Source organism: Symphalangus syndactylus, chromosome 10, assembly GCF_028878055.3.
Source record: "Symphalangus syndactylus isolate Jambi chromosome 10, NHGRI_mSymSyn1-v2.1_pri, whole genome shotgun sequence".
Lineage (NCBI taxonomy): Eukaryota > Metazoa > Chordata > Mammalia > Primates > Hylobatidae > Symphalangus > Symphalangus syndactylus.
This window is the reverse complement of record NC_072432.2, coordinates 119,325,076-119,343,415: the sequence shown is the minus strand read 5'-3', so window position 1 is coordinate 119,343,415 and position 18,340 is coordinate 119,325,076. Positions and strand designations below refer to the sequence as shown.

The following is an 18,340-nucleotide window of genomic DNA, read 5'->3' as shown; positions in this document are numbered from 1 at the left end:
TCATTTCCAAATATTGCTGCTCACCCAAGGACTGATAGAGAGGGACAAGAAGATGTTGTTTACATGCCTGCTAACACAATATTCATTCTGCAGCCCATGGATCAAGGCATGATTCTGACTTACAAGACAATTGTTAGCATTATTAAAGAAATATAGGCTGCAGGTGGTGGCTCACTCCTGTAATCCCAGCACTTTGGGAGGCCAAGGTGAGTGGATCGTTTGAGCCCAGGAGCTCAAGCCCAGCCTGGACAACACGTTGAAACCCCAACTCTACAAAAAGTAGAAATATGAGCCAGGTGTAGTGGCGCACACCTGAAGCCCCAACTACTTGGAAGGCTGAGGTGGGAGAATCACCTGGGCCCGGGAGGTCAAGGCTGCAGTGAGCCATGATCACATCACTGCATTGCAGCCTGGGCAACAGAGACCCTATCTCAAAAAAAAAAAAAAAAAAGAAATATATTTTGTAAGGCTATAACTGCCTCAGACAGTGATTCCTCTTAAAGATCTGGGCAAAGTCAACTGAAAACCTCCTGGAAAGAATTCAACATTCTAGATGCCATTAAGAACCTCCACGATTCATGGGAGGATGTCAAAATATCAACATTGACAACAGTTTGAAAGGAGCTGATTCCAGTCCTCATGGATAACTCCGAGGGGCTCAAGACTTCCATGTAGGAAGTAACTGCAGATGTAGTGGAAAGAGCGAGAGAACTAGAATTAGAAGTGGAGCCTAAAGATGTATTGGTCCAATTTCATGATACCATCAATAGATGAGCAGTTTCTTTTTAATAAAAGAAAATGGTTTCTTGAGATGGAATCTACTGCTGGTGATGACACTGTGAACATTGTTGAAATGAAACAAACAAAATTTAGAATATTATATAAACTTAGTTGATAAAGCAGCAGTAGGATTAAAGAATTGTCTCCAATTTTGAAAGAAGTTCTACTGTGGATAAAACGCTATTAAAGAGCATTGCATGCTACGGGAGAAATCTTTCATGAAAGAAGGTGTCAACTGATGCAGCAAATTTCATTTGGCACTTTTTAAGAAGTGCCAGTCACTCCAACCTTCGGCAAACACCACACTGATCGGTCAACAGCCATCAACATCAAGATAAGATCCTCCACTGGCAAAAAATGTAAACTTGCTGAAGGCTCAGATGACTATTAACATTTTTTAGCAATAATGTACTTTTTAATTGTAATGTACACTGTTGTTTCAGACATTAACGCTATTGTACACTTAACAGACTACTGCATAATGTAAACATAACTTTTATTGCTCTTGGAAACCAAAAATTCGCGACTCACCTTATTGCAGTATTTGCTTTATTACAGTGATCTGGAACCAAAGCAGCAATATCTCTGAGGTATGCCTGTATTTGATTTTATTTTTTCATTTACATATAGTACATGGGCTGTGAAGTCAGAAGAACGAACAAGGTTCAACCCCTCCCTCCCCCATTTTCCAACTACGTGACTTTGGGCAAGTTACTTTATCTAAGCCTTGATTTCCTCATCTATAAAATGAAAGTAATAATTTATCCTCAGAGTGAGAGGATTAAACGAGATAATGCATATAAGGCACTTATAGAGAGCTCAGTCTCTTGAGCACTTATTTTTTAAATTTCTCAGACATTTATAATCAAAGTTGTTTTTCCTTTAACAAATAAAAATTCTTAAAGATAAAGAATTTTGCATAGCAAGAATTTAACAAAGCTTTATTCTAATCAACCTGAGCAGTATACAAATTACGACATTTTGGCATTTTAAGGAATATTAACAAAACTCCCAAGAAATTAGGTTGAGAATTAGACATGGTGGACAAGTGACCAAAAAGGCCTACGTGTTTACTGAACAGTTAAGAACACACATTATGTCTTTAGGATCTAGCCTATTCTATAATGCGTAGTATAGTCTTAATTAAATAAATCACCAAAATGAACCGGTCACTTTACACACTGCCAGGAACAATCAGATTCAAGTGGCGAAAAGAAGACTTAAGGTCTACAATCCAAAGACTCCAGTATCTATGAACCCAAACTGTTAAAGACTTGGATATCTTAGATATTATAGATTTTACTTAGCTTTGTTTAGAGTCCACTAATTGCATATCTAGACGTAAATTCCAAATGTTTACAACCTTCTCAGCAACTCTCCATATAGAAATCTGTATGGTTTTAATCTACTGGTTAAAAGAAAATGCTAATTTCTCAGGCAACTCATCAGATCCTCTTTAAGGCAGGGCCTATAGACCTTGCCTAATAATTCATGGATTCCTAGAATACATTTTCCTACTTTCAAGTCCAAAATGATAAAGACGTGCTGTTAAAAACATTGCAAATACAAAATAAAATGCTTCTGGAATGATATATAAGAATCCTGTGATGGCATCTCTGGTGAGAGCATGAAGAAACTGGGAGAAAGAAGAGAGAAGCATACACTTGCTGTATTCCTCTTGATTTACCATTCTATATACGTATTAATATTTTTTCTGTCACCCAGGCTGGTGCGTAGTGGCACGATCATGGTTTACCGCAACCTCGAACTCCTGGGCTCAAGCAATCCTCCTGCCTTGGCCTCTTGAGTAGCTCGGACTACAGGCATGCATCATCATGCCCAGCCTTTATTAGATTTTTTTAACCTAGTTATTAAAACATAAAAATCTTTACCTGTATTTGGTTTGTATAACAGATGTACAAACTAGATTTGATTAATACAGTGGGGAAAGTTAGATGTAAATGTAGTCTGTGTGTGACTCAGAAGTATAGTGCTGCAAAATGAGTGTTTTTCTTTTGTAAATGCAGTTTATTGGCTCTAGAAAACTTTTTTTTTTTTTTTTTTTTGAGACAGAGTCTCGCTCCGTCACCCAGGCTGGAGTACAGGGGCGCAATCTTGGCTCATTGCAACCTTTGCCTCCTGGGTTCAAGCAATTCTCGTGCCTCAGCCTTCTGAGTAGCTGGGATTACAGGCAAGCGCCACCAAGCCCAGCTAATTTTTGTACTTTTAGTAGAGATGGCGTTTCACCATGTTGGCCAGGCTGGTCTCGAACACCTGACCTCAAGCGATCCACCCACCTTGGCCTCCCAAAGTGCTGGGATTACAGATGTGAGTCACCGTGCTCAGCCTAGAAACTCATTTTTTTTTTGAGATGGAGTCTTTCTCTGTCACCCAGGCTGGAGGGCAGCGACACAATCTCGGCTCACTGCAACCTGTACCTCCTGGGTTCAAGCGATTCTCCTGTCTCAGCCTCCTGAGTGGCTGAGATTACAGGCACGTGCCACGATGCCCAGCTAATTTTTGTAATTTTGTATGGTAGCTTGTAGGCTACCATAAACATTCACCTAGAGAAGTCTCTAAAAATATTAATTAGAAAATTCCAACTCAAGACCATTTGAAAGCAGTAAAAGACAAATTTATGGTCTTAGACCTGCAATATGGGACTTTTTAAAATTTAACTCCAAGAAACAAGTAAATATTTGTACTACATCCCCATCTCAATATCAAGCAGCATAAAATCAACTTAGAAAAGGGAAAGTAATTTACTACTCAGACTCTAGTATTATCTGTAAAATTTTTACATGGCATTAGAGAAGGTTTTCACAGTACCATAAATAGGTGTAATACCAAATGCCAAGTGCTATGGGAAATGTTTATTTCAATAAAATGGACCTCCATGTACCTAAAATGAAGGAATAATGTCTTCTATCTCCTTCGCATTCTTCACAGTGCTGGGAACTCAACAGTTACCTGTTGACTTGTGGCTGTGTCTCACCTTAGCTCTACCCCCTCCCCATAAAAATCAGAGATGTAGACTCAATCAAACAGGAGTTTTAAAAATAAAACTACCAATCTCTAAATCCTTTAAACTGACACTTTCATGTTCTACCTAGACTACTCAAATTAATTACAGAAAGTACCTACCTGGTTCCTTCCCACAGAACCCGATATATATAGAAAGACTAGGAGCTCGCAAGAGCTAAAACGTGAAAGCAACCAAAATGTCCATCAAAGGATGAATGAATAAACAAAAGGGATATATACACACAATGGTCTATTATTCAGCCTTAAAAAGGAAGGAAATCCTGTCACATACTACAACAGGGATGAACCCTGAAGACATTATGAAATAAGCCAGTCACAAAAAGACTGTATGATTCCACTTGGAGGAGGAATCTAAAGCAGTCAAATTTACAGAAACAGAAAGTAGAATGGTAGCTGCCAAGAGCTGACGGGAGGGGAAGAAGGGAGTTGTTTAATGGGTATAGAGTTTCAGTTTTGCAAGACGAAAAAGTTCTGAGGATGTTTCACAATATGAATAGAGTTAACACTACTGAACAGTGTATTTGAAAATGGTTAAGATGGTAAATTTAATGTTATACGTTTTCTATAATATGCATAAAAACATTAGGTAGCTAAAAATTTTCACTAAAAATTGGTTCTGTTGCTAGAAAAAAAAATAATGCTCACTTTATGTCAAGGGGAAAAAAGACAGAACAAGCAATGCCTTTGCTACTACCAATTCCTTTAACAAACATTTTTGCATGTTGCATGCCTTAATAAGAAATTTGGTCAGAACTATTTATTGCCTACAATAGCCTGTTTCTCTTGAATTAGAGCCTTCCCACTCTATTAGCCAAAAGGAAAGATTCCTCTTATCTTACCTTAGAAAGTCATCTACCCTTAAGAATCTTATCTTGTGGTAAGCAGGAAAAAACAGACACGCAGGGTAACACCAAAAAGGTACTATTTCTACTTTCATGCAGAGCAGACCTACAATGAGCCTGCAATGGTAGGTTTGAAAAGTAACACTGTCCCAGATCTAACCATGTTCTGGATCTTTAGAAAATTTTTAAAATTTTGCCCCCAATCCCTTTTATCTACTCTGATTTCTCTCTTAATACAAGCTACTGAAGAACTTAAATTTCCTTCTGATTAAAGTATAAAATAAGCAACTGATTCAAAATCCAATATATCTCTCTAATGTTTTTACCCATGAGAGACAGTTTTTAATAAAGGGAAAAAAAAAAAGATGGGAACACGCTAAATCTGTCAAGTCCGGTATTTTAGAGATGATTAATCCCTCCCATATTATCTCAGGAAAAAGTAATAAGAGGACTAGTAAGAAAAAATACCCTCCTAAATAGTCTAAACACCATTATTACCATACAAACATCCTTGATTCTTCCAAATTTGGAGTCCAGTAGAGAAGTTTCAGTAAGTGTGTAAACATAGGCATAACTCAAGATTAGAGCAGAAGTTCTTAAACCAGATCACCGGTCCACAGACCCTGTGAACTGGAAAAAGATCATTCGAAGATTCTAGAAGAGAAAACTCCATCTGGTATTTGAACATACAGAGAGGATTTAACCAATAGAAACTAAAAGCTACAAGAGTGTAACTCCCGGCAATGTGGTATATAGAAGTATTCAACGACTTGCCAAGGATTCCACATATGCCAAGAGCAAAGATCTAGATGATATTGTAATCAACTACCACCAAAATTAACTAAAAACATTCATATTCATTTTTAAAAATTAGCTGAGTTTCTTTATTACATTCAGTGTTTAAACCTGGACAGAAAACTGTTAAAGTCTACAAACTTTGGCATTCAAGAGTAGAAAACAGCCACAAACATACTGAAAATATTAAGCAATAGTTGATACTACATCCTTAGAATGGGAAATTTAACTATTTAAAATAGAATTATGTTGTTCACTTCAGGATTTTCAGAAAAACATTGTTCCCTCTCTCTCTTCCCTTCAGTAGTTAAGTTGGGAAATAAAGAGAGTTAGCAAGCCAATTTTATGCCTTCTTTCCTAGAACAGACAACACATCACCAAACTGCTACATGATGGGCTCGAAATAAAACACAATGTCAAGGTCACCAACTCACTTCTAATGACGAGGCAGGCAACCTAGGAATGGCACTAAATTAGGCTGTGAGAATTTCAGTGTTCCTGATAGTTGGACCTGAGCAGACATTGTGGGGAAAACTGTAAAAAATTATTTTATTCTGGCAAATATGTTACTAGTATTTAATCTCTGTAAGGGAGAGGTAAGTTTAAAAATAGATACTTTAACGTCCTGAAGGTATTCTTCCTTCACCAACATCACCAGCTGAAAGAGCTTAAGGCAGATCTAATTTGGTATCTAAAAGAACAGGGAGGGAGGAGACTGAAACAATTTCAAGTCACAGAAACTACTTTCATAGGCAATTTTTTAAGACATTCATCCACAAAAGCAGTACACTATTCTGATCACTTACCTTGTGGTTCATGAGACTTGTAAAGCATTAAAATAAAATGAAATCTATGAACAGACTAAACCAACAACTGTCAAATTTTCTGAATGACAGGATCCCCTTAACTCTTAAAATCTTAACCACCAAAGACCTTTTAAACTTTAAAATATTTCTTCATTGTAAAATAGTAATAAACCTCACACATTAACAAAAATGTTATGAAAAATGACTACGCCCCCCCAGCAACAAAATTAATGACACTGCTTTAAATTGCTGCAAATCTCTTTAATATCTGGCCTAACAGAATGAAGATTCTCTTAATTGCTTCTGTATTCAATGTACTGTACCACAATATATTCTGTCGGTTAAATATATGAAGAAAATACAGCCTCACTCAGATATGTAGTTAGAAAAGGAGGAATATTTTAATCGGTTTTTCAGGTAGTTATGGATATACCTTTGATACTACACCAAAATTCCGCAGTGGTAGATTCTTAAAGGTTTGTGGAATCTCAAAACATATTGGTAGTCTGTCACATTAAAATTCAATGCTCTAGCATGCACTTTTACTGATGTATGACTGTTTAACATCACATGCATTGGTCACTCGTAAAAGACTGATTCACTGAGTTATGCAGATCTTCCAAATGTTGACACATTACATAGTATCAAAAAATCACATTCATTAATATGACTACTGATTTTATTTGAAAAAATATTTTAAGTATTGGGAGGCTGTCAAGCTCACAATGGCAGGGACGTGTTTTCCAAAATTCTAGTTTTTGCTTGAAAGCTCAAATTTCATCATGGGCAACAAACACTGTCCACTGAAGTAACAGTTTCACTGTTCTTTTGAGAAAATGTCCACCAAATATCCAAGTCTGAATAACTATAGTTTATCAGTTATTTCAAATAAAAGTGATGTTCCATGAAAACTGCAGTTGAAACTCAAAACAGCTGCACCAGTACTGTTCCTCCAGACAACCACTGTACTTTGCTCCCTTGCAGAAGTACTCTAGGTATACCTTCCATTCTGTCATGCAGAACGTTTAATAGACATGTGTTCAAGCAGAAATTTAATAAAATTAAGTTCTCACTGCTTCAAGGACATTCTTAAAACTGATTGTTTTTTAAACTGCTAGTACACGGTGATGAAGATTACCTCTACAGGTACCCTTTTGTGCCACTGTCTTGATCTCATGCTAAGATGGCTTCTGCAGCACTGCTGCAAAGTCAGTGTATTGAAAAAGGCAAGTATTACCTGAGTACTACTGTGAAAATAGTTTTGACTTCACAGACATTTTGAATGAGTTCAGGGGTTGCCAGACGACATTTAGAGAACCGCTGGACTAAATGATATCAATTTTGATGGCAGCTACGGACTCCGACCAGAGAAATGCACATATGTACAATCACATACAATTTCACACACATCATCAGAGGGTTCACAAAGCCCTTATACCCCATCTATATATAGCACATCTCAGCTAACGAATGCCATCAGCAGACCAGCCTGGGCAACATGGTGAGACCTGTCTCTACAAAAAAAATTTTAAAAAACTAGCTGGGCGTGGTGGCCTGTGCCTGTAGTCCCAGCTACTCAGGAGGATCGCTTGAGCCTGGGAGGTTGAGGCTGCAGTGAGCCGTGATTACGCCATTGCACTCCAGCCAGGGTGACAGAGCGAGACCCTGTCTCAAAAAAAAAAAAAAAAAAAAAAAAAAAAAAAAAAAAAAAAAAAGAAAAAAAAAGAATGGCATTAGCAGAAAATTCAACAAATATCCAAATTATATTTAATTACTTCAAAATAAAAATTATCTACTAGGCATTACAAATAAACCTTGTTATAAACAAGAGTTGCAGTTCAACATCAAACACCTTCACCTGAACTAAAAGGAGATTAAGTTTTGAAATAAAATTATATTAGAAAAAGTAAAAGGTCTGAGGTAAGAATCCCAGCTTCACCACCTGCTCAAGATTATATAGTTAAAACTAACTTTCCCACCGGTATCTACTTGTTTCACAGGGTTTTCGTGAAGAACAGTAAATAGATGTAAAGCACCTAAAACAATGCCTGGTACATAGTTAAGCACTCAAAAAATGTAGGTACTCAAGATGGCCACGCCATGCCTTCCTTACAATGACTATATAGCAGTTTATTTATAGAAAATCTAATTTGCACCCAGGCTTTCTTCTTTTCTTTTTTGAGATGGAGTCTTGCTCTGTTGCCCAGGCTGGAGTGCAGTGGCACGATCTCGGCTCACCGCAACCTCCCAGGTTCAAGCAATTCTTCTGCCTCAGCCTGAGTAGCTGGGACTACAGGCGCGCGCCACCACACCCGGCTAATTTTTGTATTTTTAGTAGAGACAGGGTTTCACCATATTGGCCAGGCTGGTCTCAAACTCCTGACCTCGTGATCTGCCTGCCTTGGCCTCCCAAAGTGCTGGGATCACAGGCGTGAGCCACCGCGCCCCGCCAGCTTTTACTTTTCTGTCTGCTGAGGAAGCACCTTATGGATACTTGGTTACTTAATTATAATTTCCATCATCACCTTAAAGGACAACAAGATTATAGTTGAGGATATTAGCTAAAATTTTTTAGCTATTTCCCATCCTTCAGTTTTCCTATTTAACAGCATTAAGAAACTTACCTTTCTTCCTACAATCAACTTTAAGATAAACTAGGCAAACATTTATATGCAAATATGTAACACATTGTAACCTCTTTACTGATTTAATACATTTTTGCTTCAACCTCTCATCATTCTGCTTATTCCACAATTTTCAAGAACCTGATTTTAATATTTCGTTCACTACTATAGAGTACTAAGAAACACCTAAGGCTAATTTTTGTTTTATTTTAATAACAAGACAAAACATCAGCAATATCTTTTCAATGGCCATTATCTCTCCTAATTTTTTGTCAAATGAATGTGAAAAAACTTAGTATTTTAAAATAAAGCAAGACAACTATTTGATGCTAAACAGATGCTATCATTCATGGTATTTAATGGGTAAATTTACACTACAACTTTAAGTGACTGTAGTGAATGAGGTCTACTAGACTTCAGTAGTAATGCTGGTGTTTTTTTTTGTTGTTGTTGTTTTTTGAGACGGAGTCTTGCTCTGTTGCCCAGGCTGGAGTGCAGTGGCGCAGTCTCGGCTCACTGCAAGCTCCGCCTCCCAGGTTCACGCCATTCTCCTGCCTCAGCCTCTCTGAGTAGCTGGGACTACAGGCGCCCGCCACCACGTCCGGCTAATTTTTTGTATTTTTAGTAGAGACGGGGTTTCACTGTGGTCTCGATCTCCTGACCCCATGATCCACCCGCCTCGGCCTCCCAAAGTGCTGGGATTACAAGCATGAGCCACTGCGCCCGGCAATGCTGGTGTTAAGAAAAAGAAGTGTCACATGTCATATAAGGTAAGGATATTAAATAAGACCTTTACCATAGGTCACTAGGTTTCGGAATACAGCTAATGTGCCACTATTTTTAAATCCACAAAACAACAGGGTTCTACTATTTTTTTCTACTAACTTACCTTACTGCCTAAATCTAACATGCATACTACTCTAAGAAACACAGAAGACGGCCTGGGCAACATAGCAAGACCTTGTCTCTAACAAAAAAAAAAAAAAAAAGAGACGCAGAAGAGAAATGATTTTAAATTCTGTTTATATTAGAGCATTAAACATATGGAATGGACTAAAAGCATTAAATTGTATGAGATATCATAATATGGACTGTTTCTCAAATTTTTACTTATGTCTTTATTTGGGGCATATTTTAGCCTCTACCATTTAAAAAATACTTTTCAAGACCCAGTCCACAGGGCTAAATCCTACCAAAAGTAAACAGAAAGCAAAGAGTTGAAAACACACAATGCACTTGGATCCAAGTTTCATAAAATCAGACTTTATAAGATAATATCCTAAAATAATTTCCTGTGAAAGTTTAAGACTATCAAATATGGAGATGAGGTTCATTATTAAATATTTAATAACATCTGATATTTTAAGATTACTAAACAATGAAAATCTACATTAAAATAATTAAAATAACTATCTTGAATGGTTAAGTTGTTCCTTTTTTTTTTTTTTGAAACAGAGTCTTACTCTGTTGTCCAGGCTGGAGACCAGTGGCACAATCACAGCCTAACTGTAGCAGACCTCTCAGGCTCAAGTCTCAGCCTCCTGAGTAGCTGGGACTACAGTTGCACACCGCCATGCCCTGCTAATATTTTTAATTTTTGTAGAGACAAGGTCTCACGATGTTGTCCAGGCTGGTCTCAAACTCCTGGATTCAAGAGATCCTCTCGCCTGGCCTCCCAAAGTGCTAGGATTACAGGTGTGAGCCACTGCACCTGGCCTGTTCCATTATTTTGACCAAATATTACACATTTCAGATTATCCACATGTACTTGAATTTTTAATAATTTATTTCCACAAGTAAAATTTAAACACATTATCAAAATTGTTAGAAAAAATTTCTTACTGTTTGACTTTAAGAAATGAACTTGGCTTTCTATTTTGTTAAATTCAGATTTTAAAAACAAGTATTACATTATTAAACAACAAAAGGATGGGAAAGGGTCAAGTGATAGAACCATAAATGGGGCAACACTGGCCGTTGACAATGCCGGGTGACAGGAGTTCATTATACTATTCCACATACTTTCTATAATGTTCCAGATTGATTACGTTTTTTAAAAAACCAAATAGTCAAATTAACAAGCAATTATTGTATTACCTTCAGGATGAAATAAACACTGCAGAGCACTACTGGTTCAGTAGAAAACATGTGCATGGTCATAACTTAAGCACTGACGTCCAAATTAATCATAGTGTGTGATGTAACATCGGGACACAATGGGGACAGAAATGGGGGTGATAATGTGAATAGCTTAGTTATCACCTACTAGAGGAGCAAGTCAGCTGGAAATACTAAAATTGACAAGATATAGAAATACCATTTTATTCCCAAAAAGGAAATGACGCACCAAGGAATCCAGCAGAAGAGTTGAACAACTGCTCTTAGGAGATGGACTAGGGATTAAGGAGTGGGGAGGTAGGGGACTGCCATTTTTCATCCTAAACCCTTTAGTACAGTATTAGATTTCTAAAAACTTCTTATTGTAAAATGTAACAGATAAAGAAAACCAAAAATTGAAACAAAAATGTCCAGGTTAGTCTTTACAAACATCTGTACAACCACCATCCCAGTCAAGATAGCCCCCAAGGGCCTCCCCAGCCCTTCCCAATCACAACTCCCTTCCAACAGCTTAAAGGTAGCCACTATACTGACTTTTACAGTACTTTTTACAGTATGTTTTTTTCCTTTTACTTCATAGCTTTTCTTCATAGTTTTACCAGCTTCATATGTGTCTCTAAACCTCCAGCTTAATTTTGAATGTATTTTGTAATTTATTAGTGGAATCAAAGAGTATGTATAAAACACACATACATGCTATTTGCTTCACTTTGAGAAATTTTTAGAAGGCTTTAAAGACAAATCCTCAATTTACTCATACTCCAAAGACTCTTCCTTCAAAGTAACAATAATATGAAGGTTCAAGTAATAATATCTAAATCCTCATAAGGCTCTTTTCTGCTGGGTACTGTTCTGTTTTATGTGTATAAACTCATTTAATCATCAAAACAACACTGTAAGACAGGTTTTATTGTTATCCTCATTTTATAGAGGGGAGCTAGGCACAAAGAGATGATCACACAACTGATAAATGACTGAGCAAGATTCAAACCATGTAGCCTAGCACCTGAGTCTGTGCTCTTACCTACTGTCTCGTGACAGAAAGTTTTCAATAAAAGAAAAATTAAAAATGTAAAATATATTACTAGCAATAATTTATTTTTTATTTAAGGCCTCTAGAGAGTACGGTATCTCAAACAATTTAGCTTACCAGTAGTATTAATTACCAGTACTAATAATTTTGTGGCCGGTGGCTCACACCTGTAATCTCAGCACTTTTGGAGGCCGAGGCAGGTGGATCACTTGAGGTCAGGAGTTCAAAACAAGCCTGGCCAACATGGCAAAACCATCTCTAATAAAAATATAAAAATGAGCTGGACATGGCAGTGTGCGCCTGTAGTCCCAGCTTCTCAAGAGTCTGAGGCAGGAGAATCACTTGAACCCGGGAGGCTGAGGATGCAGTGAGTCGAGATGGTGCCACTGCACTCCAGCCAAACAGACTGAGACTCTGTCTCACAAAAAAAAAAAAAAAAAAAGAATTTGGGCTGTTTTTAGATGCCTTTGGAAATTAACAAGATTGAAGTACAAGGAAGAGCAGAAATCACCTAATCCACTCTTGTTATTCCATTGCTAAACACACAGGAACCCAGGGGAGTACTTATCCCCAGTGACATACACTAGTTTGTGCTGGAGCTAGGGTAAAAACCCAAGGTCTCCTGATTTCTTTGCATTATATGGTTGTATATCATCAATCTGATTATAAAAAGCCTACCAATGATTCTGCAGAAAGCATTTTAAATTTTTTATTTTAAAAAGCCTACCAAGTAAATAAATCCATGACTGCTAGAAGTACATCTCAATCATCCTGCCTTTTACCGTTTCTCTTCCCCTTTCAAAACCTAAGAACAATAACATTTATGTTCCTTCATTCAAACAAATATTCAACTACTGCGTGCCAGGCACTGTTCTAGACAGAGCAGCTTCATGCCTGCATAAGGTACGAAGATAAATCAGTCCTGCACTAAACTCTGTAGTACGTAACAGCAGAGATGTGGGGTACTATATGATATCTACGTAACAAAGTGCTATAAAGGAAGATTTTAAAAATAGGTATTTCCAAAAGAGGAAATTAGCAAAAAGGTTAAAGGCATGACTTGAGGGATAAGCAGGATCCTGGCACGACTGTCAGGCATTCCAAGGTGGAAGCAGCAAAAACAAAGACCCTAAAGTGAGAGAGCATAGAACGCCTTTTAAGAATAGTATCTGTTTACCTGGGTCATTAGCCATAGCAGCAAATAAACTGAGAGAAGGAGAGGCCATATTGGGCAAAGGTCATACATTCTAGACCCAGATGTTTGAACTTAATTCCTAATCCAGTGGATACAGTGATCCACTGTAGACTTATGAGGAAAACGACAAAACTGGGACTGCATTTAAGATTAACTTTGAAGCAAAACACAGGACGAAGAAGCAGGGAATAATTTAGGAACTTAGTGCAATCCAGATGAGGGAGAGTGCAAACCTGAATAGAGGTGAAAGCAGGTATGCAAAGAAGATTAAGGCATTACAGAGTAAAAATGGTATGCCCTGGCAGCTGACTGCATGTAGACGGGAGAAAGGCAGGCAATATGGAGACAATCAAAATGTATCATTAACAGAAAACAGGCAAGTAAAAGTTGAGCTACATGTAACCTGTTTAAGAGATCAGTCTAAAGGTAGGGGGGTGGGGAATGTGTTAATAATCTTACTTGAGAAAAGCAAATCTCCCCTTAGTAAACAAACAAAACTATAATATACAAACTCTAGTATGCAGAAATACCCAAATTAAAGCAGTGTCATTTGAAAATTGGATTATTTTTATACTTAATACATTTGTATAGCAATACCTATTAGAACAAGTCATATTTTTACTAAGATATGTTATTTTACTAAAATGTATATACCAAGTACCAGCATTTTAGGATGCTAAGAATATGCTTACGTTAAAATATTTAACAACCTCTAAAGAAAATTATTTAATGAATCAGTAGAAAAATGCAGCCACTAAGTATCAGCAAAGGGGAACTATAACTGATTTATCTCCTAACTTCACGTCACTAGGTTCTTGAAAACTTTGACTTTGTTTTCTGCTCAGCATCTTTTGTTATAGTTTTGATAAAAAATGGTTCTGTTATAAGTTGCTTTCTTTGCTTAAAGTCACAGAACCTATTGACATTACATTATTGACAGAACCTATACATTAAGGGAGGACTTAATGTATATCACAAGTAATTTGGTTCAGGTAGGTAAATGATGTTCAGTTTGAACTATCAATTTCTTCTGATTAAATAAAAGCCATGTGATCTTTCTGTGTAATGTTTAACAAACAAACTATGAGCTCCTTGTGGGCAGAGTTTATGTTCCAGACACCAAGTACCCTCAGTGCTCAGCATTTAGGGGAACTTTCCTAAGGGAATAAATGGAATTCAACCAAAGAATATTTTCCAAGTATACAGCACTTTCATAACTTGGTGAGTATTACACAACTGCACAGAAATAATGATCCAATACTGGAGTGTCTACTATTCAACAGGTAATGTAGTTAAAACATGAGTAATATACAACTCCTCCCTTGAAGTTAGGACTTACTTCTCTGAACAAGTCAAACACCACTGACTTCATCAGAAAACCTTGATTTACACTATGTGCATGACCATCAGTCAGTCTCTTTTGTTTCTGGCTTCTCATCTAAGAAACAGATGAGGATCCAACAGAAAAGGAACGTGAGAGAGCTCTGCAAAATATGACAAGTATAACCTACGCCAGTTGGCTTCCCATAGGATTCACCACACTCTAAAACAGACAATTAAGAATGACACCGACACAAGCAAATAAAAGCGCTTGGCTACCACCCACCACCTGAAAAAAAATCTCCAAAACAAACAGTACCCTACAGACAGGTCAGAAATATGAGGACAACACAATCTAGGGAAAAAAGACTTATGAATTTTCACCAAATTTTTAAAACTCACAAGTACATGTTTAAATTTATCTGAGTTTTGTTGGGAAAATTCGTACTGTAATTCAAGACACACAATACCATTAAAACTCAAACTTCAACATTTCTGAGGAATGAAACAATGCACCAACTTTGTGGGAAATGCCTCCGCTGCCTAAAACCATCTCAAATGAATGCAAAACCTTGAAGTTTCAAAACTTAAACTTCTGAAACACGTTAGAAAACAAATTTAGGGAGAAAATTAGACGTAAGTACTTCAATTGATCAAACAGTTTCTACCTGCACAAGAATATACGATTCCTAAAAGACAAGCGATATATGCATAGCATTGTTACTGTCTTATCCACCTAAATACCAGAAAGACAACAAAATGAATAATCTGAGCTATCATCTCTTCACAGAATATGCCAAGCAGTATCACACTCCCAAAGTGGACAAATTCAAAAGTAGTTAAAAAATCTTCCCATAAAAATCAAAGATGCTGTTAAGAATGTTTCTGAGCCAAACGTTGATGGCACCTATTTCAATTTACTTATCTAAAAACAATGTACGAATATAAAAATGCATCACCATTTATTTGTATGTGGAATTTACATAACAAAGAAACCCTTCTACGGACCTCAGAGCTTTCATGTGAGGATTTTGTATGTCTCATCATCTACCACTCCTTCCATGTAAATTCAGAGGAAAAAATAATAAAAACAAGGCATAAATAACAAATGAAATTTAAGGCTGTTTTTCAGAAAGGTATCTTTTAAAACTGTTCTTACATTTCTTGGACAATAAACACAAAACCATCCTGAATTTATAGCAGTCTTGGCTTCAAGGAAATCCCTCAGTAGGAAATATTTCTGAAAAAATTATATATCCAAATTTTGCATTATTAAATGCTTTCTTACCTTCTGCTACATCATCATCTACTGCTCCTTTCACCTGAGAAAAACACCACTGAATATCATTCCCTCCTCCAGCTCCTGGAAAAAGAAAACATACCAATTAAAACCGAGTTCTGCTTATGTTGACTCTCGTAAACACAGAGATGGTATCCATGGTTGGCATGATACTAACAGCCTAGTTCTGCCCACACATACAACTACCACCAAGAGCACCAGTTTGGAAAGAGGTTAGTCCCCAATACTTGGTATTGTATTAAAAAGAAAAAAAACAAAGATTCCAGGTATGAAATATTTAAAGGCACATGTTTTGTGGTCATTAAACATCTGTTCACAAACTTCCTCTCAAATACAGTAAAAGCCTTACATTCACGCAAGACCTACCAGAAAAAAGTAAATACCAAGAGTTAAAGAGTTTTCTTTTTAAGTGTACAAAAATCCTGCAGAAGAGTTAATAAGGTTAAACTACCATGAAACATAGAACGAAGAGAAAACTTCGGGAACATTACTGCCTGGGTAAGGAGTAATGATTCATATGAACCCTATCACCAAAGTGCACACACATCAAACACTACACCCAGTTCTTTGCATTCATTACCAGCAAATCACTGGCTCCAGACAGAGAGGAAAAGAAACTGAAATGAATGCTGCTAAAGAGACTGTCAAAGGAAGCTTGTTCTGCCTCCCTTCACCTCATCCCTCGACTCCAAAAGACCTGGCAAAGAATTCATTTTGCTAATATGTCATCTCGTGCAAAACAATTTTAATCTCATTTCATTTTTCAACAAGGCCAACAAGCAACTTGTTTACAGCAAACCGTAAGTCAATCCGACATGTTAACTTTTTCAAAAGGTTTAATTATCTTAATAATGAATACAGCACGGAAAACTGGTCTCATCTCGGAATGTTTCTATTTCACGTGCAAGTACTGAGATCGAAATGGTGAAAATGTCCTGGGGCTCTAGGGAGAAACTGAATCTAAATCTGGAACTGATTCTACTACATGAAGGAAAAGATTTAGCAATACCAACATGTACAAAAAGAATTCTCAAAGCAATTACATTACTTCTCTCTCCCCCATCACCCCTATTCCTTGCTAAATTTATTTCCAAACTGGTTTTCTCTCTACATCCTTTCCCCTCCCCTTCAAAGCTTCTACCTAAATCTCTCTCCTCCTTGCTATTTATATCTCTGAACTCCGCAACTATTTTAACTAACTCTACCAAACCCTTTTGGGAAAAGGACATCTGCAAAAAAGCTAACATGCTAAACGGAAAGTTTAAATTATTTTCATGCAACTTGCTGTACATGAAAGGCCTTGCACTCTTCGGCGGTAAGAGGGAAGAAACGGAAACGAAATGGTTCGAAACAAAAAATTGAGGCTTCCATTCTCAAAAAGAATGGCATCCACAGTGGGGAAAAAATACACATATGCCCCCACTGTATTTTAACTTGTAAAGCGCTCTTCCTTCTCGGTGCAAAATAAATGTGTATATAAACCCAAGAAGGCTTGCAGCAAGGGGAAAAATAGAAATTAAATGAAGACCTGCAGGAAAAAAAAATAAAGGCGGGGGGCGAGGTGGGGAGGTGGGAGATGATCCACCGGGCTCCCGAGCCGGAGGGACAAATCTGCACGCGCCCCCACCCCGCCCCACCCACGGCTCACCCCAAGCTCGCCGGCACACCCCACCCCCACCCCTACCCCCGCCACGGCGCCAGCCCCGTTCTCCAAGCCCAGTGACTCTCACCGTGACCACTTGCCTCCCGGGAGCCCTCCCCGCCCCCACCCCACCCCTCTGGACCCTACTCCCTCAAACCCGAGGGGCGCCCTGTGGCTCCGCGCGAGGCGCGGGCGGTCGCTAGGGGGTGATGGAGGGAGGAAGAAGGAAGCGGTGCCTTGTCAGGGGGCGAGGGGGATTTCTCCTTTACCTGCCATGTTTCACTGCAAATGGTGACCCTGCTGGGTTCCTCGGGGTCTCCGCTTCCTGAACTCACCCCCCTCACCTGGGGATGGGGGGGTAGAGAGGGCGGATGGCGGCGGATGGCACCTGCGGGGGGAGGGGACGGGGGCCGGGGGAAAAGGAAGGAGGGGCGGGCAGACCAGCCGGCAGGATGCTAGATTTCACTCTGGGGCTTCCCCGCCCGTGCTCTTTCTCCGGCAGCGGCGGCGGCGGCTACGACAGCGACGGCGGCGGCGGCAGCGGCAGGGGCAGGCGACTCCACTTTCAAAATGGCGCCGGCTGGCCTGGCCAGTGACGTCACCCAGGGGGGCGGAGCCGCCGAGCTGGGGCGGAGAGCGGAGGGGGAGGGGCGGGGGAGCGGCCGGGCGTGCTCTTGGCCACGCCCCCTTCCTGCTGCGCCTGTGCCCCGCCCTCCACGTCCCGGCCGGCAGGGCCTGCGCCGCGCCAGCGCCTCGCCATGGCATCCCCTCTGCCCGCACCGCCTGCGCCAGGCCGCGGCTGTGTACACCTAGCAGTGTCCCAGCCTCGCGCACTAGCGC

General features: G+C 38.8%; 1 protein-coding gene across 3 annotated transcripts in view; it reads right to left on the bottom strand.

The window, feature by feature from the left end:
* PPP2R2A (protein phosphatase 2 regulatory subunit Balpha) overlaps window positions 1-18,138 on the bottom strand; it is an 80,543-nt gene extending 62,405 nt beyond the window's left edge. The window contains exons 1-2 of one of the 3 annotated variants that reach the window (XM_055295752.2): window positions 17,770-18,138; window positions 15,847-15,921 (exon numbers count right to left, since the gene is read on the bottom strand). In XM_055295752.2, coding sequence (XP_055151727.1) covers window positions 15,847-15,921; window positions 17,770-17,776 — 82 coding nt within the window. In that variant the 5' untranslated portion in view covers window positions 17,777-18,138. Of the gene's footprint in view, window positions 1-15,846; window positions 15,922-16,309; window positions 17,338-17,769 lie in introns of those variants that run through there. The other 2 variants (XM_055295753.2, XM_055295751.2) reach the window with 2 other exon arrangements.
* Window positions 18,139-18,340: the final 202 nt, after the last annotated feature.